Source organism: Lynx canadensis, chromosome B2 (assembly GCF_007474595.2).
Source record: "Lynx canadensis isolate LIC74 chromosome B2, mLynCan4.pri.v2, whole genome shotgun sequence".
In the NCBI taxonomy this organism is placed as follows: Eukaryota; Metazoa; Chordata; class Mammalia; order Carnivora; family Felidae; genus Lynx; species Lynx canadensis.
The window spans coordinates 23512876-23533722 of record NC_044307.1 but is presented as its reverse complement, the minus strand read 5'-3'; the positions used below and the strand labels follow the sequence as shown (position 1 = coordinate 23533722).

Here is a 20847-nt window from a genome sequence, read left to right as displayed (position 1 = left end):
ACATCCTTGTGTAAGCCGTTTTGTGGACATACATTCTCGTTTCTCTTGGGGAAATACCTAAGAAGACCACTGCTGAGGTAGGAATTGCCAAACGGGTTTCCAGAGTGGATGTGACATTTTCCACACTCACCAGCGGAGTATGAGAGTTCCAGGTGTCCTGTATCCTCATCAGCCTTTACTCCTGTTTTAACGTTAGCCATCAGAGTCAGTCTTGAATTTAGATGATGTAAGCTGTCCAACGTTGTCCTTCTCTTTCAAGATGGTTCTGGCTATTCCAGATGTAAAATTTTAGAGTCAGCTTTTCAATTTCTATTAAAAAAAAGCTTTGGGGATTTTTTTTTTATTGGGATTGTGTTGCATCTCTGTCAGTTTTGGAAAAATTGGCAATAACATTGAGTCTGCCAAATTATAAACATGATATGTGTCTCAGTTTATAGGTATTCTTTAATTTTCTCTCAGCCATGTTTTATCATTTTCAGTGTAAACGTTTTAGACATTTTTATGAAATTTATTCCTAATATTTTGCTTTTTGGTTGTATTATAAATGTAGATGTAAATTGTTTTCATTTTCTAATTGTTTACTACTACTATGTAAAAATTCATCTGATTTTTTTAAAAGTTTCTGACATACACTTGATTTTTTTAAGTTTAATCCTGTGACTATTAAATTCACTTATTTTCTAGTAGTTGTTTGTAGATTCCTTTATTTCTAAGTTTTTAAAATCAAGAATAAACAGTGACTTTTCCTTACCCTTTTTTAATTATGAAAAATTTTAAACCTTCAAGTTGATGGGGCATCTGGGTGGCTCAGTCAGTGTCCGACTCTTGATGTCAGGTCATGATCTCACGGTTCGTGAGTTTGAGCCCCACATCAGGCTCTGCGCTGATAGTACAGAACCTGCCTTGGATTCTCTTTCTCTCTCTCTCTCTCTCTCTCTCTCTCTCTGCCACTCCCACTCATGTGCACTCTCTCTCAAAATAAATAAATAAACATTTTTTAAAAAGTAAACAAATCTCTAAGTTGAAAGAATTTCAGTGAACGTTCATATGCCCAGTACACGTTCTTCAGTGAACATTTAACTTTTCATCCCAGTCTCCATCAATTGTCTCAACTGTTGACACATAATTTTATCTACGCACTTCTCCATAAAAAAACTTCTTTTAACATGCATTTCGTTTACTAGAATTCTTCATTTGTTGGTAGCTTTTTTCTTTTGATATAAAAATTTCTAACAACATGATGCGTAGGTCTTAACAAGGATACCAGTTGCTGAGCTTAACAAAGGCATACACCTGTGCGCTCCAGAATTGTTTTTTGACCTAGAAAACTGTCACCCTAGAAAGTTCACTGATGCTCTTCCCATTAAGTTCCCTACAATCTTTGGTTTTGTTCTCATTTTTTTGTTTAACAGGGTGTGGCGTTTTTTGGCTTGTTCAAGAATTTCCATTTAAGTGGAATCATACGATGAGTATTCTTTTGAGTAAGATTTTGTCATTGACCATGTTTTTGAGACTCAGCCATGTTCTTGCAGGTATCACTAGTTATTTGCTTTCTGTCCTTAGGTGATATTGTATGTACTTACCACATTGTATCCAGTCATTTGTTGGAGTTTTGGACTGTCTCTGGTTTGGGGCCATTATGAACAGAGCTGCTATAAATAGCTTTGTGCAATCTTTCTTGTAGACCTGTTTTCATTCCTTTTGAATTAGGATTGGAATTGCTGGATCATAGGGTAGGTATTTGTTTAGTTTTATAAAATGCTATCAGACCTTTTACCAAAATGGCTGTACCATTTCAAAATCCTACCAACAACGTGTGAATATCTCACTTGTTCATCTATGGTGTGTGTTTTCATTTTAGCCATTCTAATGGGTGTGTAGTAGTATCTTGTTGTATTTTTAATTTGTATTTTCCTCAAGAATGATTTTCATCACTTCTTAATGTGCTTAATGTGCTTATTGGCCATTCATACTTTTGGGAATGTGTGCCCAAGTATTTTGCCTACTTTTTAATTCTATTTTGGCCTTGTCATTAGTGAATTCTAGGACTTCTTTTTCTATTTTTACTTATTTTTTGATGTTTTTATGTTTATTTTTGAGACAGAGAAACGAGCTGTGGAGGGGCAGAGAGAGAGGGAGACAGAAACCTAAGTGGGCTCCATACTGATAGCAGAGAGCCCAATGCAGGGCTTGAACTCCCAAGTCATGAGATCATGATCTGAGCTGAAGTCGGACACTTTAGCCGACTGAACCACCCAGGCTCCTATATTCTAGGAATTCTTTATTAGACATAGGGACCAGCCCTTGAATATATTTTTATGGATGTTATCTCCCAATACATGGCTTGTTTTATACATTTTGTCAACATTGTGTTTTGAAGTCTGGTTTATCAGTTTTCTTTCTTTAATGTTAGTGCTTTTTTGTGACCTAAGGAAACTTTGCCCACCCCCAAGTCGTAAAGTTGGCATCCTATATAGCTTTTATAATTAAGCCTCTAATACATCTTGAATTAATTTCTGTGTATAAAGGTTGTGACAATGGTTGTGATTCACTTTCTTTTACATATGGATAGCCAGTATCCCAGCACAGATTTTTGAAACGACTCAACCAAATGGATTTCTTTGGAAGCCTTTGTCACTAAAAGTAAATGAATGAATGAATCAGATGACAGTTTCAGTCAGAATCTACTTTGGACTCCATTGCTCTCTCTTTTCATTGATCTGTCTGTGGACCCAATATCAGGACCATACTGTTTGAAATCTGTTGCTTTATGGTAGTAGGTCTTGAAGTAAGTCTATACAGCTACCTTTTTTTTTCCCCCAAAATTTCTTAAGGTTTCTTTTCAGGTTTGTTGCCTTTCCATGTGAATGTTGCAATCTTCTTGGCAGTTTACACTCAAAAGTTTGCTGGGGTTAATATTGGGATTGTTTGAATATGTAGATAGATGCATTTGAGAAAATTTTTTAACAATATTCTTTTAATTCATGAACATTTTTTCCCATTTTTATTGAGATATAAATGACATACTGCACTGTATACGTTTAAAGCACACAGCATAATGATGTGACTTACATATTTTGTTAAACGATTGCCACAGTAAGTTTAGTGTAACACCCACCATCTCATATAGACACAAAAAAAGAGAAGAAAACTATTTTCCTTGTGATGAGAACTTTTAGGATCTACTCTCCTAGCAGTGTTAACTATAGTCCTCATGCTCTACATTACTTTACCAGTACTTATAATGGGAAGTTTATTCCTTCCTTCTTCCAGTTCCTGCACCTCCCTCGCCCCCTGTCTTGCCTATCATTTAAGGATGTTTATGTAAAGGACAGCAGTCCTTCCTCCCTCCAGAGGTTGGGGAGCACATTCTTGCCACTGTCTGTCATAAAAAATTCAGCTTCCGGAGCTCAGTATTCCTCTCTTGTAACATAACCCATTATGTGGCCCTCGTGTGTCATCCGTGGGAACTGGGGCTCAGGGAAGTGTAAAAGAAGACGCTGGTACTCTGTTTCGCTGCTATGAGGAGCACAAGTCCTTTTGTCTACGACTGGAGTCTCGTGCCTTCTGCCACATCCATGAAACTGTCAGGCTCTCCTGTTAGCTTGCAAATAGGATAAAATCACACACTGGTCAGAGTGCTTAATGGTTTCAGTTATGATGACAGGAAGCTGACAAGGGTATGCTTTTCTCAAAGGGGAAGATGAAAGCCTCATGGAGTGATTGATGGGATTTGAGGAAAATCCATGCAGATCAGTAGCTTGACATGTTGACCAAATCTTCAACCTGGCAATAAATGGTCGCCTTTGTATTGTGTGCTAATGAGGAGAAACTGGGAGATGACTAGACTGGCTCCTAACTACGTGTTTGTGTTTGAACACCGCTGCCAGACCCTGCTCTGGTGGTTCTGACTCCTCCCTGGGCAGGAGGACGTGCTCACTGGTTTGGTGGGCATGTGGTTCTGGCACTTCTCAAACAGTTAAAAGGATGGAAAGTCACAACCACAATGGGCAGAAAGCAGGCAGATTATTAGGACTTTGGCTGGTTCTCTTGGGAGATGAGGGGTTGGGACTCGTTAAAGCAGAAACAGCTGGGCAGCCTTGCTTCTCAGTTTCTCCCAACACTGTGTCACACAACCTCAGGTCCGTCGGGAGATGCCAGTAAAAGACTCAGGGTTTTTGCAATGGGGCCTGGCTGCCATGAGGGAGGTCCGGCCCTCTCAGGGAGATTTCCCAGAGGCAGACAAACACCAGTGGGAAGACATTGGTGACACATTGACTAGTACTCGGACCTTTACTGCCCCAGAGTGGATTTCCAATGCTGATGAAGGTGACCCACCAGAGAATAAGAAACCCTAAAAGTCTGAGATAAATTGATGCCATTAGCCCCACTGCCTGGAAAATTCTCCCCTGGTCTTTCTGTTAAAACCACGTGAGATGTCATGACAGTGGAGCATCGAATACCCATAGTTAAGTCACACGCCGTGAAGTTGCTGCTGAGCAAGTCAGGCCTGAATCAGCCAGAATCTGCAAACGCCACGGTCCCAGCTGGAAAACAGTGTGGCTGAGACTGCTGAAATCAGTGATGTCAGTAACGGCCTTGCCACCTGATAAAGGGCTTCGTTACAGTGGACTGAAAACACTGGAAATGTAGTTAAGCCAGGAGCAGCCCCTGTGCCATTTGAATGGAAGGTGAATGTGCTTGTTTACTGGTGCAACACCTCTCCCTCTCTCTCTCTGCCCTTGACCCTCTCTCCTCTACTTTGACCCCAGTTGCTTTATGGAAAAATGTTTAGGGGTCTGTCTGTGCCCTCCCTGACTGCAGGCCATACACAGCCATCCTAGCATTCTGGGGAACTTTGGACAGGGGAGGACCTCAAACATTTTTGGTTCTCTTGGGTACAGCCAACTGAAGTCACCATCCTGTTCAGTCTTGCAAGAGTAGATGGTATCTGAGTTCAGCTGATAGGCTTTAGCCAAGCTTTGTGTAGTGGGGAAAGAAGTTAATGTGACTTCATGAGTGGACCCCATTGGGTCAGTTCCGTGTACTGTTACCATATATCTGGATGTGTAGTAGGAATCCATGTGTTATCACATGCCTCAAACTTCCCTATCTGTAAGTTTCAAGGAGGATTCTCCCAATCAGAAAGAACTGTGTGTAGATTGTAGTACATCTTTGGGGGTATGTAAGCTCCTCTGTAATTTGTCAGTAGTGGATGACTTAGTATTTAGAGTGCCCCTGCCCTCTGAAATCACAGCTTTCACTCCCTAGGTGGCATCCTGTTGGTAGGCATGTCAGAAGCCTCAGTCTCATGAGCCCTGTCTGTAATACCATCACCAGCAGGAGTGGTTGATTTACCCCCAACAAAATTGAGAGGTCTCCTTGCTGTGTAAAGGTTTTTAAGACTGTACACACAGATTCATGCTCCAGAATCCCTTATGCATTCAATAGTAACTTTTATCTCTTTAGCCCCCACATGAAAAAGGAATTCCAGGACTTTTTTTGGGCTTTGGTTGTTGGAGACTATGTGCCTCCCTTGGGCATTATTCTACTTGGCCCTTTATATAGGCCAGCTTGCAAATCAGCATCCTCGGAGGCCAGGTCTAACAGGTTGTGTTGGAAGCTGCCCAGCCGTCTGCAGCTGTCTTGGCTGCAGGTGCACCCCTTTGGAAAAGCAGCTAGCTATTATTAGCTTGTTCTTACCTTACTACCAAGCTCTTGTCGAAATTGAATGCCTGTCCCATGGAGGTCTTGTGACTCCCAGGCCTGATACTCTCATTTTGGAGTGGTGAATTTAGAATCAGCGACTAACCCGACAGGAAGGGCCCAACAGGCCTCAGCTGTTAAATGGAAATGCCGTATTGAAGAACTAGACGCCTGCCCAGTGGTGTGTTAGCTTTATGTGAAAAGTGGGTGGAATCTGTATCCCCACTCCTTTACCCTAAGCAGACCCCCTGGCTCAATGGGACCCTTGATTCAGAGTTGCTGAGATGCCAGGCCTGGTTCACTACTGGTTCAGTTGAGCTGAAAACTGGTGGTGTGTACTAAGGCCCTGCTGCTGTAGATCACCCTCATCACCAGCTGTTCAGATCAGAAAGTGGCTGCTCTGCTCATGAGGCGTAATTCAAGGCAGTGCCCAGGCTCTGCTCAGTACTTTCTTGGTGAACCTCTTGAGATTTGGACTGACTTATGGGCTGTGGCTTGCCTTCCAGTCTGCCACTTGGGAAACTATGGGCTGTTTTGAGTCACTCATGTAGACAGACCCCCGCCCTGGTAAGTGCCTGCTCTCTGATGAGACCAACTGGAATCAAGCTGCTAGTTGAACCTGCATGATCCAGGTGTCATTGTACCAGACGCGACACATATCCACCATCACAGACTAGACTCACGGTAAAGGCTTTCATGTTTCTGGCGCACACGTGACCACTGCATGCCCAACTAATGATCCCTGCCAAAAGTTTACCTAGTTGCCTGACAGAGGGAAGCCCCATCACATGGGCCTTTGTCCCACCAACCCCCCTGGCAGGCTGATTATGTGGGACCTTTGGGCCTTACTCAGAGCCAGTGGGTGCCTCCCCACTGTTGACACTTTAGGTTACGGTGTTGCTATTCTAGTCTGACCAGGTAACTCTGGCCATACCATAGTGACCTCTGAAATGAATCTGTGCATTCGTGTTCTCAGCTTCCCAGGCCGTTTGCAGTCTGACAGTGGTGCACCTTTATCACAGATGCTGCTTAGTAACAGACCTACAGTTAAGGTATTCAGTGGGCCTTCCATGCTCCCTGCCTTCCACAGATGGCATATGGCACCATGGAGCATTAGAGTAGCCTCCTCAGAAATCCATGCAAAAAGGTTTCTGACTCTGCCTCCTTCATCTCATCACCTCCTAGTCTACACATAGTGAAACAGTTTGGTCACTGAACCCAGCTTTCCCTGGGAAGGGATCATTTCCTCTTAGCTGCTTCCTGGGCTGTGAATAGGACAAAAGTTGTGAGACATTTTATATACACCTATTTTGAAAATTCTGGACTCTGCCCTGATCATTCCTGGGTATCTGTTTTCCCATAACAGCACCCCCAGACTTCTCTGGGTGACAGCCCAGCCAATGGGGACTTAGGAAATTTGAAATTCATTCTGCTCTAGCCACTGAATGGTCTTGCTGGACTGATAGGAGGAGCCTAAATTATTAGGATAATGACCACTTAGTTTAGTCCTCCTGCTTACTGAGTTCCCAGTAGGGCCCACATTGGCCAACATGGAAGACGTAAAGAATCTGTGTAAGCTGCATAAAAATGCTCTCACTTCTCTTGCACCTGCCCCTTCCTTGCAAAGGTCTAGCTGTGGGTAAGGTATGATTGGCAAACAGGTGAAAATAGCTGCTGTAATGGGAACATGTGGTGGTGGAGAGAAGGCACCATGCCAGCCCCTGAGAAGAGAATGCTTTGCATGTCTGGAGGTACTGGGAAGGGAGGGACATTAATGATCCTTGTCTTTCAGAACCACCCCTGCAGTCTTCCTTAATAATGGAAAAGCCTCGGTGTGGTTCTCCTAAATTTTTGTAAGGGACTTAAGCGTAACTTTTGGATCTGCCATCCCTGCCCAAAACATTCCAATGATGAATTGGTGTATTCCTTGTAACTGTACTAAGTCCCATCAGAAGCAGTGTAGGATGGCTCCAGGTCCTGCACCTGCTACACAAAACACCTGTTAACACCTCCACTCTTAATAACCATCACTGCGGTTCCATGGGGCAGATGAATGTCACCTGGCTGGTTCACTAGACTGGATAAAGTTGGAGTGACTGCTCTTAGGCAGTCCCTCCAAAAACAAGGACAAGTCAATTATTTGAACTAAGCTGTATGGCTTAACCAGCTGGAAAGCTATGTTGTAGGCACTTTCAACCTATGCCCCCATGATAGAAGGGCCACTTGGGAGACCCTTTTCATCGTAAACAGCACTTTCCAGACCAACATGCACACCACTGGGACTGTATTTGTATGAAATCTAGAAGCATGTTTCCATCCCACAACTTGGCAACTTGCACCCTTGAGGGTGGTCCTTGAAGACCTTGAGGTATTTAAGGAAAAGCAACCAGTAGGTTGTAGAGCCCTCTTAAGGCTGTGGAGATGTCCAAAATGAGGGTACTCTTTTTTATAATATTATTATTATTTTAGAGTGAGCACAGGCAGGGGAGAGAGGTGGAGGGGACAGAGAGAATCTTAAGCAGGCTCCATGCTCAGCACAGAGCCCGATACGAGGCTTGATCCCACAACCCTGGGCCAAAATCAAGGATGCTCAACTGACTGAGCCACCTAGGGCCCCCAAGGCTACCATTGGTTACTCAGAACAGGTTGCTGAAGGGATAATTGGCTTACTCTGTATATACATCCTGCAGACCATTAGCCCTACTATTAGAGCCATAGAAAGGGCAGTAGGAAATTTGTCCCTGACTTTCTTTGAAATGAGCAGTAAAAACGCCTTGGCCCTGGGAGATATTCAAGCCAGCCTCAACTTACTGGCCAGGGTTGTGTATATGCTAGAATTGCTCTGGATTTCCTCCTTGTGGGCTAAGACAGAGCTCATGCAATTACTGTGCATTCTGTTATACCTGTATTAATGCCCCAGAGCAAGAGGAAAAATCAATTCAGAAACTTAAGGAAAAAGCCATCTGGCTTTCTGAGATAGATCCTGATAGTTTATGGGATTTGTTCAGCTAGCTGGGTCCAGGACACTGAAGGCATGGTTAAAGACAGGACTGCAGGGTAACTCATTTTGATTCTTAGAGTCCTGTGGATAATAGCTTTAATTAAATGTTGTATAAGACAAATTGAATGGATTTGGTCCTGGCCTCTAATGGTCAGATTGATCACAGCAGCTGATGGAGTGGTATACTCAGGAAAATTTTCCAGAAGCCACGACACCCTGAATGTACAGGGTGATACTGTTGGGGGACAATTCTCTAGGGTGTCTTATATTTCCGTATGTCTTGGGAACAGAGACCGTGCATTTGTTCTGGATGATCTTTTCAATAATGTTGGTAGAGCAAACAGTCTTGGAGACAAAGATAGTGTCTCCCTTCATACATTAGGGTAGATTTGCTTACAGCTTGGGATGATCAAGATAGGCCAGGCATTCCAACTGACTGTTAGAAAGATTTTGGTTCCCCAAGCTGAGAATTGCTCTCTCCTGTCTTGCAGCCCACTGGATGAGCATTTGTCACCTGGCCCTCTTTATGTTGTCCTGTAGGAATTGGGACTCAGGTAACTGGTGCAAGCAAATGCTGATATTCTGACAATTGCTGCTGCTCTGACTAATAATGTATTTATTTCTTCTCTGATGAATCTTGTGTTATACCAGCATCCATGAAAATGTCAAAAGCTAACTTGGCAGGTTGCAGATAGGTAAAATTTCAGGTAAAAATTCTTCTTGGTTATTGGAGATCTGTTGCAAAAAATTCCTCCAGCTCTTGTTTCTCTGAAATTATCTTAAAATGTCTGCCTTTCTTTAAGCAGCTTTTACGAGTTTAATTCATGTACCAAACAGTTCACCTATTTAAATTGTACAGTGTGGTGGCTTCTTGTTTATACAGTGTTGCATCCATCACCAGAGTCAGTTTTAGAAATTTTCATCTCTTCAGAAAGAAACCCATGTCTGTTAGCTATCGCCTGCTTCTATCCCCACCTCCGTGGCTTCTCTGTCCACTGTTGCGCCCACCCCACCCCCCGCCGTCCACTCCTGTCCTAAGCAATCACAATTTGTTTTCTGTCTCTATAAAGTCATCTGTTCTGGACATTTCTTAGGTATGGAATCATATACGGTCTTTTGTGACTGGCTTCTTTGACTTAACATAATGTTTTCAAGGTTCATCCATATTGTAGTATGTGATAAGTACTTTATTTCTTTTTATACCTGAATAATATTCCCTCATATAAATATATATATATATATATATATATATATATATATATATATACACACACACACACACTATTTGGTTTATCCACTAATGAGTTAATGAACTTTTGGGTTGTTTATGCTATAAACATTTACATACAAGTTTCGTTGGGGACAAAAGTTGTCTTTCTCTTGGGTAGACACCTAAAAGTGGAATTGGTGGGTCGTGTGGTAACTCTGTATTTAACTTTTGTAGGATCTGACACATTGTTTTTACAAAATGGCTGCAACGTTTTATATTCCCACGTGCAGCATATGAGTTTCATTTCCTCTACATACTTGATAACACTTACCTTTTTTATGTAGCCACCCTTAGTGGGTATGAAGTGGTATCTTATTGTGGTTATGACACGCATTTCCCTGATGGCTAATGGTGTTGAACATCTTTTCATGTGCTTATTGGCCATTTGTATATCTTCTCTGGAGAAATATCTATTCAGGTCCTTTGCCATTGTTAAACAAGCTTATCTTTTTATTGTACTGAGCTATAAGACCTTTTGTATTCTCCATACAAGTCTCTTACCAGGTATAGTTTGCAAAACTTTTCTCCCATTCTGTGGGTTGTCTTTTTACTTACTTGGTGGTGTCCTTTGAAATACACAAGTTTTTCATTTTCATGTCCAGTTTATTCTTTCATTTCTTTTGCCTTTAGTGTCCTCAGAAACCATTGCCTAATCTAGGAGCACAATGATTTACACCAATGTAAGTCTACATTTACTTACACCAAGTAAACTCTTATTCTAAGAGTTTAATAATTGTAACTCCTATATAGATCTTTGATCCATTTGAATTAAATTTTTTATATGATGTGAGGTAGGAGTCCAACTTGATCTTTTGCATGTGGATATCTAGTTACCCAGCATTATTTGTTGAAGATCCACAAAGTTCTTTCCCTTCATTGAATAGTCTTGGCATCCTTGTAGGAAACCATTTAATCCTATATATAAGAGTTCATTTCTGGTTCTTTTCTGTTCCACTGGTCTCGATGTCTGTCTGTATGCAAGTTTCACACTATTTTGATTATTATAAATTTGTAATAAGTTTTGACATCCAGAAGTGTGAGTCTAACTTTGTTGTTGTTGTTTAATTTCTTTAATGTCTATTTATTTTTGAAGGAAAGAGACAGAGCATGAGTGGGGGAGGGGCAGAGAGGGAGACACAGAATCCAAAGCAGGCTCCAGGCTCCAAGCTGTCAGCACAGAGCCCGACGCGGGGCTTCAACTCACAAACCACGAGATCATGACCTGAGCTGAAGTCGGTCACTTAACCAACTGAGCCACCCAGACACCCCCTGTTGTTCTTGTTTTAAGATTGTTGTTCTTCCTTTTGAAGGGCTATTCTAAGTCCCTTGCAATTCCATATAGATTTTAGGATTAGCATGCCAATTTCTGCACAGAACTCAGCTGGAATTTTAGTAGAGGTTGCATTGAATCGTTAGGTCACTTTGGGAAATACAATAATAATACTATTGTTATGTATCCTGATCCATGAACATGCAATTTCTTGCCATTCAGTTAGGTCTTTAATTTCTTTCAACAGTGTTTTCTAAACTGAATATTTCTGTGTAATAGCCTTGGATCTTTTTTGTTAAATTTATTCCTAAGTATTTTTACTTTTTGATGCTATGGTAAATGGACCTGTTTTCTTTATATTTGGTTTGATCATTGCTGCTATATACAGTGGATTCAAAGTACTGTATACAATTTATATTTGTATATTGATTTTGTATCCTGTGATCTTGCTGAACTCGTTTGTTCTAATAGTTTTTATTGGACTCCTTAACATTATTCCATATAAACCACATCATTTGCAAATAGAGATAATTTTACTTCTGCCTTTTAAGTCTGGGTGCTTTTTTATTTCTTGCCTAATTAACTAGCTAGAACCCTAGTACAGTGTCACATAGAAGTGGCAAGAACAGACCTTCTTGTCTTGTTTTTGATCTTCACGGGGAAGGCACTCAGCCTTCTACTACCACTGTATGTGATGTTAGCTGTGTGGTTTTTGTAGATGCCCTTTATCAGGTGAAGGAAGTTTCTGCTATTTCTGGTTTCTTGAGTGTTGTGAGGAGGTATTGAATTTTCTCAAGTGCTTTTTCTGCATCTATTGAAGTGAGATGTGATTTTTTTCCTCTTTATTCTGTTGATATGTATTATCAATACATTGATACAATAATACATAATACAATATTTACATTAATTAACTGATTTTCAGATGGTAAATCAACCTTACATTTCTGGGATAAATCCTTCTTCACCATGATCTTTTGTAACATATTACTGGATTCAACTCTCTAATATTTTACTGAGGATTTTTGTGTCTACATGTATAAACCAGTATCTCTAGCTTTCTTTTCTCATTATGTCTTGGCTTTGGTATCAAGGTAATACTGGACTCATAGAATGAGTTGTGAAGTGTTCTCTCTTCTGATTATTGGAAGATTGGTCTTGATCTTTTCTTTAAAACTTGGTGGAATTCACCAGAGAAGTCATCTGGTCCTGTGCTTTTCTTTGTGGGGAGTTTTTTGTTTGTTTTTGTTTTTTATTACAAACTATTATACAAATTCAATCTTTTTATTTGTTATAAATCTATTCAGATTTTTAAAGTCAGTTTCAGGAGTTTTTGTCTTTCCTGGAATTTGCTCCTTTCATCCTGTTATCCAAATTGTTGGCATACAATTGTTCGTGATATTATTATTATCTTGATTTCTTTTTTTTTTTTTTTTTTTAATTTTTTTTTTCCACGTTTATTTATTTTTGGGACAGAGAGAGACAGAGCATGAACAGGGGAGGGGCAGAGAGAGAGGGAGACACAGAATCGGAAACAGGCTCCAGGCTCTGAGCCATCAGCCCAGAGCCCGACGCGGGGCTCGAACTCACGGACCGTGAGATCGTGACCTGGCTGAAGTCGGACGCTTAACCGACTGCGCCACCCAGGCGCCCCTATTATCTTGATTTCTGTACCTATTGGTAGTTCCTTCTTTCATTCCTGATTTTAGTAATTTGAGCATTCTCTTTTTCTTGATTAGTATAACTTAAGTTTGGTCAGTTTTGTTGATCTTTTCAAGGAAACTTGGTTTTGTTGGGTTTTTTTAATATTGCTTTTCTATTCTTTGTTCCATGAACTTGCACTCCAGTACTTATTTCCTTCCTTTTGCATGCTTCAGGTTTGGTTGGCTCTTTTTCCAGTGTCTAAAGGTGGATGGCTAGGTTATTGATTTGAAATTTTTCTTCTTTTTCAGTGTAGGCATTTACAACTATAAATTTTCCTCTTATCACTGTATGTTGTGTTTTTGTCTTAATTTATCTTGAGGTATTTTCTGATTTCCCTTGTGATTTCTTCGTTGTCCCACAGTGGTGAATTTCTCAAATGTTTCTGTTAATTTTCATTTTCACTCCATTTTATTGACGATAATACTTTGTATGTTTTCTTTCCCTTCTAATTTACTGAGGCTCATGGTATGAGCTAGCATATGGTCTCTGCTGGGGTATGTTCCATGTGTGCTTGAGAAGAATTGTATGCTGTTGTTGGGTAGAGCATTCCCTGGATGTCTGCTAGATGTAGTTTATATATGGTAGTGTTTAGGACTTCTGTTTCCTTGTTGATCTTCTATTTACCCATTATTTAATGTGGGAATTGAAGTCTTTCCAACTCTTACTATTAAATTGTCATTTCTCGTTTCACTCTTGTCAGTTTTAACTTCGTATATTTTGTTGGCTTTGTTATTAGGTATGCTTGTAACTGTTGTATATTTCTATATGTTAACATATACAACAGTACAACTGCATGTGTATTGTCTTATACAATTGCTTTTTTTTTTTAATTTTTTTTTTTAACGTTTATTTATTTTTGAGACAGAGAGAGACAGAGCATGAGCAGGGGAGGGGCAGAGAGAGGGGGAGACACAGAATCTGAAACAGGCTCCAGGCTCTGAGCAGTCAGCACAGAGCCCGACGCGGGGCTTGAACTCACGGACCGCGAGATCATGACCTGAGCCGAAGTCAGACGCTTAACTGACCGAGCCACCCAGGTGCCCCTACAATTGCTTTTTAAGTCAGAAGAACGAAGACATTCCTTTTAAACTTTTAGAATTATATAATTATCTTTACCAGCCCTCTTCAGTTTTTTTGTGTTTGAATTCTGGTTTATCTGCTTACAGCCTGAAGAACTTCCTTAGGTATTTTTTTGTAAAGCAGGTCTGCTAGTGACGAATTTTGTTTTTATTTATCTGGAAGTATCTTTATTTTGTTTTCATTTTGTGGGGAGGAGGTGGTTTGTAGACTTATTTTTTAGAGCAGTTTTAAGATTCACAGTAAAATTAAGCAGGAAGAGAACAGAGTGTTCCCATCTACTTCCTGCCCCTAGCAGGAACAACCTCCCCCACCATCATGGACATCCTGGAGCACAGTGGCGCATTTGTTACAATTGATGAACCTACAGCAACAATTCATATGACACAAAGTCCATAGTTTACATTAGGGTTCACTCTTGTTATCATACATTCTGTGGGTTTTGACAAATCTGTAATGACATTTTACCCACCATTAAAGTATGATAGAGAATAATTTCAGTGCTCTAAAAGTCTTCTGTGACCTGTTCATCCCTTCTTCCACACTAACCCTGACAAACCCTGATCTTTTTATAATCTGTGTAGTTTTACCTTTTCCAGAATGTGGTATGTCGGAATCACACAGTATGTACCCTTTTCTGTTTTTATTTTTGAAAGATAGTGTTGCTGGATATAGGTTTCTTAGTTGACCTTGTTTTCTTTTAGTACCTTGAATGTTTTCCCACTGCCTTTTGCCTCCATTATTTCTGATAAGTTAATCTTGTTATAATTCCCTTGTAACTGAGGAGTTATTTTCCTCTTCCTGCTTCCAGATTTTCTCTTTGCTTGACTTGGGTATTGTGACCGTGCTGTGTATTTCTGGATCTCTGCTTTTATCCTCCTTGGAGTTTGTTGAGGTTCCTGGTTGTGTAGGTTAGTGTTTTTCAATAAACTTGGGAAGTTCTCAGCCATTTTTTCAAGTATTTTTCTGCTCCTCTCCTTGTATCCCATTGCACATATATTGGTGTACATATGCATGTCTCACATTTCTCTCTGGTTCTGTTTTCTTCATTCTATTTTCTCTCTGGTCTTTGTATCGCATAATCTCTATCCGTCTTTTTTTCCCACTTGATTGATTCTTCTGCCAATTCAAAGCTGTTGAGCACCCATAATTAAAAACTTTTTCCTTCTAGCTGTTGTACAGTGCAACTCCAGAATTTCCCTTTGGTTCTTTTTGCAGTTCTGGTTCATTAATGATATTTTTTGATGTAATATTGTCTTCATTTGACTTCCTTAAGCATGGTGCCCTTATTTGAAGTCTTTGTTCACTATACCTGCCATCCTCCCTCTCACGAGTAGTTCCTGTTGTCTGTTTTCCCCCTATGTATGCCTCACTGGTGCTTTTGTCTTTTCATGTTTTGTAATTTTTTTTTTTTTTTTTGAAAACTGGACATTTTAGGTTATATAATGGCAGCAGTTCTGGAAGCTGGTTCCTCTCCCCCCCGCCCCCCGAGACTTCTTGTTGTTGCTATTTGCTTGGTTGTTTTGTGAGTTGGCTAGACTGTTTTAGTGAAATCTGTTACCCCTACTCTGAAGTCTTCAATAGGACTCCCCAACAGGCACAGTCTTGGGCAAGTGCATAGTTATCCTGGGATAACATGGGTTTAGTGGGGCTCTCTGGCCATCTCCTTCCCTGATTCTCCAAGCTGCTAGCTTTATTTGGTGTTAGACCTAGCATGATAGACTCCACTGATTACTGGCTGGTCTGTCTATTGTTTTTGTACAGTGCCTGGTGCATTAATCGTTCAGTAGTCTGATCCAATTAAATTTGGCAGGTATGGTGTTTTGTTTTGTTTTTTTAATTTTTTTTTTTTAACATTTATTTATTTTTGAGACAGAAAGAGAGCATGAACAGGGGAGGGGCAGAGAGAGAGGGAGACACAGAATCTGAAACAGGCTCCAGGCTCTGAGCTGTCAGCACAGAGCCCGACGCAGGGCTCGAACTCACGGACTGTGAGATCAGGACCTGAGCCGAAGTTGGACGCTTAACCGACCAAGCCACCCAGGCGCCCCCGGCAGGTATAGTTTTTGAGGCCAGTCTTTGACATTTGTTCTTATCCTGGGAGGGCTCTTAGCTGGATTTCTCTGGTGACTAGGGGAGTTATAGTTTAGCTTGTTGCTTTGCATTATCATTTTCAAGAGCATCCTTGGGTTCAAATGTACCCATACTCTGTTTCAAACAAAGTCAGTTGTTTTGGGGAACAGCTCTCCTATGGATCACCTCTCCCCTCAGGGCAAAATCTCTGAACCACGTGCCTGGCTGCTGGGTAGAGTGGTAGCCGCTGGTCTTCTCAGCTTGCTTCTCCCAATATAGAGCCTCTCCCCTCAGAGTGACTTGGGGCAAAATTGGTCAAAGTCCCCAGTAGTTTTGCCCTGCTACTCCTGGGGTAGAGCCTCCTTATGAATAGGGGGTAAGGTAGAGGAAATGAGTCCCTGACCTGTCAGTCATACTCAGTCATACTCATCAGGGGTCTTTACCCCTTCTCCTTCGGGAGAGGAGAAATCCTGGTGGCCTGTCTCTCCTAGTGACATGATAAGCCTTGACTGGGAGCTAAGAGGGAGAGAGAGCCTGTATTCTTGGTCTCCCAGAGCTCCCAGTGAGCTCCTGTCACACTGAACTGGAAGATAGATGGGGAAGGAGGTGGGTCATGGCTCACATGTCATAAACTTTCTCTGTTCTTATTAGTTAGTAGATTTAGTTGAATAAGTGTTCCTCCATTTGCTCCATGGCTTTAGGACAATTTCCAGAGACTTTAGGATTTTATGATTTTTTTTCTTTCTTTTTTCTTTTTTTATAGTAGTGTTCACGAGCTTTGCTTGTTTGGTTGGAGAGGGTGTTTACAGAGCTCCTTATTTATTCTGCTATCCCAGAAAGGGAACTCTACGTTTGCTTTTGAAGCATATTTTTTTAGATCTAGAATTCTAAGTTAACAGGATTTTCCCTTCAGTGCTTTGCCTCCTGGCCCCCATTGTTGTGGTCCTGTCTGTAATGTCTCCTGTCCTCTACTCACTGGCTGGCTGGTGGTGTCCTTATCTTGGTTCGTTTAGGTTTGACTATGGTGTTCATTGGTATGGTTTATCCTTAACACTGCTTTCCTTCAAGAATCTGGAGTTTTGATACATGCTAGGCAGAGGATGCCTCTGTGGCCAGCCCCCAATAAAAAATCCCAGGCAGGAAGTCCTTAATGAGCTTCTCTGGTAGACAGCATTTTGCATGTGCTATGACATCTTGTGGCTGGAGGAACGGAGCTCATCCTGTCAGAGTCCCCTGGGAGAGGACCTTGCAGGCTCGTGTTTGGTTTCTCTCAGACTTGCCTGCACACACTTTTCCCTTTGCTCATTGTGCTTAGTATCCTCCCGCTGTATTAAGCCACAGCCGTGAGAGAGACTGCACGCTGAGTCCTGGGAGTTCTCCCAGTGAATCCCCAAACCCAGCGCCTCCAACACACCAATTGTTGCTCTCCACGAGCCTGGTATGGTAGTCCAGGAGCACGCCTGGGATTTGAGGGGGGTTATAAAGTTGTTTGGGGGGCTCCCCCTTCTGTGGGGCCCTCCTGTCTGTGATCTCTCTGTCAATCCCTGACTCTGCCCTCTGACGTCAAAGCCTGGAAGACTGCACTTTCTGCCTGAGTCCTGCCAGCTGCCTGGGGAGTGCAGAAGCCCTTGGCTTCTCTTGTTTGAAGGGTCCCATCCCCTCAGTTTCTACCGGCTTTTGGTTTCTTTACAGTGTTTTTCAAATATTTATGTTTATATTATTCCTTTATTTCTGGCAGTGGAACTGTCTGCCTGTGTTTTTAATAGTTAGCAAATGTTCTTAGTAATTCAGGCAACTTTTCCTATTCTTAATAGTAAACACAACTTTTCAAATGGCTGGTGACACACTCCTCTCCCTCATTTAAAGAGCTGTTGCTAATATTGCACTGTATGTCAACTAACTAGAACTTAAATTTAAATAAAAATGTGAAGAGAAGAAAAAATAAAAAGCCGTTGCTTTTCAAAGGCCCACTAGAACTCTTTGATAAAAGCAGGGGTTTTGTTTATTCATTTTTTCCATAGTGATGCTGTTGTTTCGAATTTCCCAGCCTTTGGTGTAAGACCCAAGCCTGAGAAAAGCTCTCAGCATCTCTTGTGGTGTCAGAGTTATCCTGGCAGCCTGTTCCACTGTTCTGGGAGGAATCACAGCAAGTATCAGCAAGCAACAGCATCTTGCTGACAGGGTTGTCGACGATGATACAATGTGCCAAATTTTTCCTACTGTGATTGTTTTGCAACTTAGGTCTTTTCTTGTAAGCTGATATATTTGCATGCCTTGCCCTGATACATTTTCTAGGCCGTTTGGCATTTAAATGTAACAGCAGCAGTTACTCTTTCTTCCTACTCTTCCTGAGTTCTTTAACCAGTTTGGACTTCTCTGTGGGTTTTTGTTTCCTGTGTTGGTGAACCTTTTGTCCATCCTTTTCTGGCTTCTGCAACGTGGTAGCACATTTCAGCTCATTCCTGGAGCCACAGCTATCAGGATGTGCTCCGAGGTAGGTGAAGTGTGTTCAGTGTTTGGAATGATCCTTTTTGGTTAATTTCACTGCTCTGCAAACCATCAGGGGACATTGTAATGTTAAGGAAAGCCTTGCTCTACTTGTGTCACATCTTGGCTTTTTAGGTTGAGTTTTAGAAGGAAATCCTAACGAAAAGAACTTTGGTGAGTTTACTATGACACAGGTAGTCAAAGAAGGCTATTGTGATTTGGATTTGCCAGAATTTTGCTGCACATGTGATTGTGGGTAACATAGCAAAACAATCTAAGTAATTTGGATGCGATTTTCATGCCTTTCTTCATTTTGTCTTGGTTTTTAAGAATCTATAATAGAACTTCTATACTGATGTAATGTTTGTTTTACATAAAATTCTTTGCACTGAAATTCTGTAACTAGAAGTGGATACTTGAGCATATACTGTGAGAAACACTGTTCATTGATAATAGTTTTCAGAAACAGTTATGTTTGCAGGGAGGGGAAGGACTCACACAGAAGGGACTGAAAATCTGAAGGAAGATTTATTTATGTGTTTCTCTTGTGATCAAGGTTTTCCTCCCTTGCCACCATAAAAGCACTCTGGAAATTATCTTAGGCTTAATATTACAGTAAGTTTTTTTTCAAATCCAGGCAATGCCTTTTTCTGGGAGACTATTTTAGCCACTCAGATTAGGAATCAGCAGGACTTTACCTTTCAAAGGGGGAAGAAGGACATCTGTCCCTGAATGAAGAGGAGAAGGTGTCACGTACCCAGTTTAGTGTGAGATTGGTATTAGAAGACTGTGGTGGTCACTGGCCCAAACCTCCCTCTCCTGAGTCTAGTGCCCAGAGTGACGCTTCTAGACCTGCCACTTAAAAGGCATGGTTGCCGGCCCCTTGTCACCCACGCGTCTTGTCAGTTTGCAAACCATGTTCCCCCGTGAGAATTAGTAGGACTGCAAGTCTGCAACCTGAATGTCCTATGTCCTGTGGCTTTCTCACAGTCTAACATAAGGGTCAGCAAACTATGACTTGGCAGGTTAACTTGAAGAATCATTTTTACATGTATCAATAGTTGAAAAAAAACAAAAGTTTAATATTTCATGACACATGAAAATTACAAAATTCTAACTTTAGTGTCCGTAAATAGAATTGTTTTGTTTTTAATGTCTCCTCATTTACATGCTGCTTGTGGCTGTTTTTGTGCTGCGGCAGCAGAGTTCAGTGGTTGGGAGCCCATATGGTCTGTGTGGGCCTGAAGTTTGCCATCCCCCAGTCTGACGTGCCCCCTCTTACTGCCTCCCTTCAGTGTCTAAACAAAGTCCGGCCACTGAGTATACTTGAAACAGCACATTCAGCACCGCAGCCACTGGGAGGGGGGCAGGCCGGTGGGGGACTGGCAAGCACAGGCTCGATTGCGGCCCTAGAGAGGAGACACCAGGGATGCAAGGAGAGGAGGGGCAGGAGTCTCATCCTGCATCACTAGACGCCCCCCCCCTTCAGCTTTAAGGAAAAGGGGCTGCTCTGGTGTAATGGACACTTGACCCTTGAACGACATGGCTTTGAACTGCGTGCAGATTTTTCCCAATAAATACAGAACTGTAGTGTATTTTCTTGTTCTTAGGACTTTCTTAACACTCTCTTTTCTTAACTCTCTTCTTAACTTTCTTAACTCTTCTCTGGTTTATTTTAAGAATAGGGTGCAGAATGCACACACAGAGTATGTGTTAATCGGCAGTATATGTTACTGGTAAGCCTGCCAGTCATCAGTAGGCTATGAGTACTTAACTTTCTGAAGAGCCAAACATTATATGCAGATTTTTTGCTGCCTTAGAGACGGGGGGTCAGTGCCCCTAACTCCTGTGTTGTTCAAGGGTCAGCTGTACTTCATGCTTCTGGGACGGAAATTGAGTTAAAGAAAATAAGTATTAAAATGTAGTTTTCTCTTAAGAGACAATCTCTTTACCCCTTGTCTTAAAAACTTCTAAGCTATTTCTGCTGTGAAATTGATTTGTGTAGAATTTTCCAGAAATGTGTCTTTTACTTATATGGAAGTACTTAAGCCTTTATACATAACTTTTGGCAAGCAAAGGAGCAGGAAGAGAATTACTTTCAAAGCTTTCCATGCTATCTTGTGGACTGTGTGGACTTACATATGCAGATCGGACATTAGTTATTAGTTAATAATCTACAGAGATGATTAGTTATGTCTGTGGAGATTTGTTAGGCATGAAATCTGCCACCTGCTGAAACAAGTCATTTCTTTACCCTTAATC

At 41.3% G+C, this 20847-nt stretch overlaps 1 protein-coding gene across 2 annotated transcripts in view; it reads left to right on the top strand.

The window, feature by feature from the left end:
* CDYL (chromodomain Y like) overlaps nucleotides 1–20847 on the top strand; it is a 182761-nt gene that overhangs the window by 86056 nt on the left and 75858 nt on the right. The window contains exon 1 of one of the 2 annotated variants that reach the window (XM_030314927.2): nucleotides 10619–10657. The exons of the other annotated variant lie outside the window; for it this stretch is intronic. Coding sequence (XP_030170787.1) covers nucleotides 10643–10657 — 15 coding nt within the window. The 5' untranslated portion in view covers nucleotides 10619–10642. Of the gene's footprint in view, nucleotides 1–10618; nucleotides 10658–20847 lie in introns of those variants that run through there. 2 annotated transcript variants of the gene reach the window in all.